This window comes from Talpa occidentalis, unplaced genomic scaffold (assembly GCF_014898055.3).
Source record: "Talpa occidentalis isolate TD23 unplaced genomic scaffold, MPIMG_talOcc4v2.1 talOcc4.11, whole genome shotgun sequence".
Taxonomy (NCBI): domain Eukaryota; kingdom Metazoa; phylum Chordata; class Mammalia; order Eulipotyphla; family Talpidae; genus Talpa; species Talpa occidentalis.
Window position 1 is genome coordinate 40136814 of NW_023601104.1, and position 4890 is coordinate 40141703.

Sequence of the window (4890 nt, forward strand, 5' to 3'; positions counted from 1 at the left end):
TTCATCCTGTGCCATCGCATTTGTACTGTAGATTTGCCACATGACATTTCTAAAGCACTCTTGGATTAATAAGCCATCATAGAGTTGGGAAGAAACAAACATACTGTGTGGAAGTTATGATCTATCTCAGAAAATATCAGTGACATGGGTCTCCCCGGTGGCGCAGCGGTTGAGTGCTGGGTTGTGAAGCTGCCCGCAGCCTCTGCAGTGCCGGTTCGATCCCCGGCTGCTCCCCCGCCACTGGAGGAGGGTCCCGCATGGCGCGCAGACCTCTCCAGCCGCCTGCTGCTCCCCTCAGCCATGTACTTCGGTCCTTCTGCCTGCTCTGCTCCCCGCTCTGGCTCTGGTGAATTCCCTTACCCTCCCGCACTTCTGACTGTACCCACTGCTTGTATAAATAAATAAAAATAAATAAATAAATCTTAAAAATATATATAATTAAAAAAAAGAAAATATCAGTGACATGTTAATTAGGTCTTCATGGGCTCTGGGGATCTTGGGTCTGCAGCTGACCTCCAGAGGGCAATGCTGCACCAGCTAGAGATTCTGTGGATGGCCATCATCTGCTCAGCCCCTCCTCCTGCAGCTGGTGGAGTGCTTTGCAGGCGAGACAGGTGACAAGAATCAGACATCTGAAAGCTCCATGCTCATCTCAGTGGCCTTTGTATTATTATCCAAGCTAGGCTTGTGTTAAGGCTAACTTTCCCCCAGCCCTGGTTGCCAAGGGAGTACAGCCACTTTCCTGCTTGCTCAGGGAAAGATTTCCAGAAGAATCCATAGCTTTTCACTGCTCAGCCATGTTCCTGTTTGTCATCTCAGTACTGGAGATAATTTCCCTGAGTGAGTAAAATTTCATAATGGTCTACAGTTCTACAGGCTCTGACTGGAAATATTTCTTATAGCAAAATATATGTTGCTTTCACTGATGAAATGTTGATTTTGTAGGAGATGCCAAGGCCCAGTCAGTGACCCAGCTGAATGCTCATCTCTCGGTCTCTGAAGGAAACTCAGTGGAGCTGAAGTGCAACTATTCATATGGTGCAACTCCTAATCGCTACTGGTTCGTCCAATACCCCAACCAAGGCCTCCAGCTTCTCGTGAAGTCCTTATCACTGGAGCCCCTGGTAAAAGGCATTAAAGATTTTGAAGCTGAATTTAGGAAAAATGACTCTTCTTTTAACCTGAAAAAGTCCTCAGCCCACTGGAGCGACTCGGCCCGGTACTTCTGTGCTGTGAGTGACACAGTGACTGAGGCTGCAGGGGGAGCTGAGCACAAACCACCCATCGTGGAGTTTTTGACTCAAGATCTCCTCCTCTGGTACTTTAAAACATCTCTTGCTTTTTGACTGTGAAATGAAGCCAAGAACTGAGCAGATCCGTACAATTCCAGTACTGACAAAATTTACTTCAGAGCATTTTGCTCATTGCAGAAACTGTGTCATGATAAATAGTATTTTAGAATGCTGTAACAACGGCATTTCAAAAGAGACAGTGTTTTCCCTCCCCTCCCCTGCCCTGCCCTCCCCTCCCCTCCCCTGCCCTGCCCTCCCCTCCCCTCCCTTTCCCTCCCCTTCCCTCCCCTCCCCTGCCCTGCCCTCCCCTGCCCTCCCCTCCCCTCTTCCCTTCGGCAGACTCCAGGAGAATAAACCTTGCCTGGCAACCAGCAAAGCAATGGGTAGCCCAGTTCTACAACTGTAAGGAACTGAATTCTATCCACAGCAAGAATAAGTGGAAGCATATTCTCCCCCAGTGTCTGACCCAGTTTGATTTCAGTTTTGTAATTCTCTGAGCAGAGAATCCAGTCATAACATGCCTTGCTTTAGGTGTATGGAACTGTGAACTAATAAATGAGTGGGTTTTTTTTTTTTGAAATGTTATTTTATTCTGAGAAAATATGTCAATGAATCTTTTTTTTACCCCCTATTTTCTAATTGGACTGCTTGGGTTTTACCGTTCTCCCCTCTCTCATCCCTAAAATCCTTTGACCCTTTCTTCTGCCTTCTACCTTAATTTCAAAAACCTCACTTCATTTATTAGTAGAGTCTGTTAAGTTTTGCATTTTACTTTGTCCAGTCAACTGCATGTGAGTGTCTGATAATTGTCTTCGTTATTCTGACTTGCTTCCATTTTACTGCAAATGGCAGCACTTTCTCTTTTCTTACCCCTTACCGCTTATAGGTACTCTTCTTTCTCTCTGTGCTTTTGATATTCTCTCCTTGTCATTGGCTGTCAACTTTTTTCTTTTCTTTTCTTTTTTTATAGTAAATTTTATTTTTATATTCCCCATACAATTGCAACCCCCTTATTTTGACCCCAATCTCTCCCCTCCCTGCCCCCCACCCCCCATAGAGTGTCTCTGGTTCATAGTTGTTTGTTGATTTTGATTTTCACTTTCTTATAGTTATTCATTTTCCTGGTCCCTTATTTAAGTTTTCTAGATTCCTGCTATGAGTGAGACCATCCAGTATTTTTCTTTTTCTTTCTGGCTTATTTCGCTGAGCATGATCCCTTCCACCTCCATCCATGTTGCTGCAAATTGCATGTGTTTATCTTTTTTGAATGCTGAGTAGTATTCCATGGTGTATATGTACCACATCTTCTTGATCCAGTCATCTATTTTTGGGCATTTGGGTTGTTTCCAAAGCTTAGCTATTGTAAACAGTGCTGCTATAAACATAGGGGTGCAGGTGCCCTTTGGAATTGATGTTTCAGGGTCCTTTGGGTAAATACCTAGGAGTGGAGTTGCTGGATCATATGGAAGCTCTGTGTTTAGTAGGTCAAGAAATCTCCACACAGCTCTCCATAGTGGTTGGACCAGTTTGCACTCCCACCAACAGTGCAGGAGAGTTCCTTTTTCGCCACACCCTCACCAACATTTGTTGTTGCTAGTTTTTTTAATATGTGCCATTCTCACTGGTGTGAGATGGTATCTCATTGTAGTTTTGATTTGCATTTCCCTGATGACAAGTGATGTTGAACATTTTTTCATATGCCTGTTGGCCATTTGCATTTCCTCTTCAGAGAAGTTTCTTTTTAGCTCTTCTGCCCATTTTTTGACTGGATTATTTTCTTTGTTGTTATTGAGTCTCGTCAGCTCTTTGTAAATTTTCGTGATCAGTCCTTTATCATTAGTGTTGTGTGCAAAAATGTTCTCCCAGTCAGTGGGGTTTCGCTTTGTTTTTGTTATTGTTTCTTTTGCTGTGCAGAAGCTCTATAATTTGATGTAGTCCCAGCTGTTTATCTTTGCCTTCACTATCACTGCTTTGGGTGATGTGTCTGTAAAGATGTCTTTGATGTGCGTATCACGTAGTGTTTTGCCTATATTTTATGGTTTCAGGTCTTATGTCCAGTTTTTTAATCCATTTTGAGTTGGGTTTTTTTTTTTTTTGCTTTACTTTTGCTTCCTTTTATTTTATGTTGAACTTATTCCCTTGCCATAAGTTTTTGTTTCTTCAGTTTCTTCTATGATATCTTTTTCTTCTGTGCCACCTCCTCTTCTGGTTTAGGAACAATCTGCTCTTTTTCAGTAAGGATCATCTCAATGTGACAGGGGGAGCTCATGTATGGGTTAATCTGACCATGAGCTCTGTAAGTTCTGCTACACATCTTAGGGGCTTTGTTCACCTGGATGTGCTCAATGACAAGAGAATCTACATCTAAACCCTTAAGTTCGGCATTACTCTCTGCATTTTTAAGCATGTGCAGTAAAAATTCAGTACTCTTTTTGGGCCACTGACCTTGCGTCCAACCCCACTGTTTGGCCTGGGCACACCTGCCAATGCCACCGTTGTAATGACGGACTGGCACGCACTGCTTCTGTAGAGTGACATCCTTCAGATACTTGGTGGCTTTTTGGATATGCATACCCTTGATGGTCTGGTCAGTTTCATGAGTGATCTTAAAATGAACACGGAGATTTGAACCTCTTGATTTTGCATGACTTGTAGGGTTTTCTGGGTCAAGTGAGTAGTGAACCATTTTCAGAGATTACTAAGGCCGCATACGGGAAGAGCTTGAGTTAGTTTTTGTGCATGGTATTAGGTAGTAGCCAAGCTTCATTCTTTTGCATGTAGTGACTCAGTTTTCCCAGCACCATTTATTGAACAAACTTTCTTTGCTCCAATGCATATTCTTTGCTCCTTTGTCAAAGATTAGTTGACCATAAATCTGTGGGTTTATTTCTGGATTTTCTATTTGATTCCATTGGTCTGTGTGTCTGTTCTTGTTCCAATACCATGCAGTTTTGATGGTTATGGTTTTGTAGTATAGTTTGAAGACTGGGCGTGTGATGCCTCCATTCCCTTCTTTTTTTTTCAGGAAAGCTTTGGTTATTTGGGGTTTTTGGTGATTCTGTATGAATTTCATCAATAATTGTTCTGTTTCTCTGAAGAATGACATTGAAATTTTTATTGGAATAGTATTGAATCTATATATTGCTTTTGATAGGATGGCCTTTTTAATCATGTTTATTCTTCTAATCCATGAGCAGGGGATGTCTTTCCATTTCTTTGTGTCTTCTTCTATTTCTTTTAATAGTGTTTTATAGTTTTCTTTACATAGGTCCTTTACCTCTTTTGACTCACCCTTACACTTTTCTTACATAAAGTGTTTTAAGGAAAAAATCCCCTTATGGCATCATATATTGGATATAGTGCCCCTCACCCCCCCCCAATGTTTGCACCCACACTTTGGTGAGATTACCTTGCTGTCACACAGGACTCTGTGGGTGGGGTTTCCTGTTAAGGGGATATGAGAGCTCAGATGTGATTGGTGCTCAGTGATTCTATAGAACATGTTGACTGTAATTTGCCTGCACCGAAGTCTTGGCACTATCCAGAGCAGGGGTGAAGGCACCAAGAGCAGGGGAACTCCAGCTAGAAGACAGGGATC

The 4890-nt window shown here is 42.5% G+C and overlaps 1 protein-coding gene and 1 gene segment (V, D, J or C); one reads left to right on the forward strand and one right to left on the reverse strand.

Moving 5' to 3' along the window:
- Positions 1-797: 797 nt before the first annotated feature.
- On the forward strand, positions 798-1346 carry LOC119238012 (T cell receptor alpha variable 8-3-like). The segment is given in 2 exon segments: positions 798-840; positions 946-1346. Coding segments are annotated over 2 exon segments (444 nt in total).
- Positions 1347-3390: 2044 nt separating this feature from the next.
- LOC119238226 (60S ribosomal protein L17-like) lies at positions 3391-3978 on the reverse strand. The gene has a single exon (XM_037501932.2). It carries the CDS (start codon positions 3976-3978, stop codon positions 3463-3465), a length of 516 nt encoding a protein of 171 aa, XP_037357829.1. The 3' UTR covers positions 3391-3462.
- Positions 3979-4890: the final 912 nt, after the last annotated feature.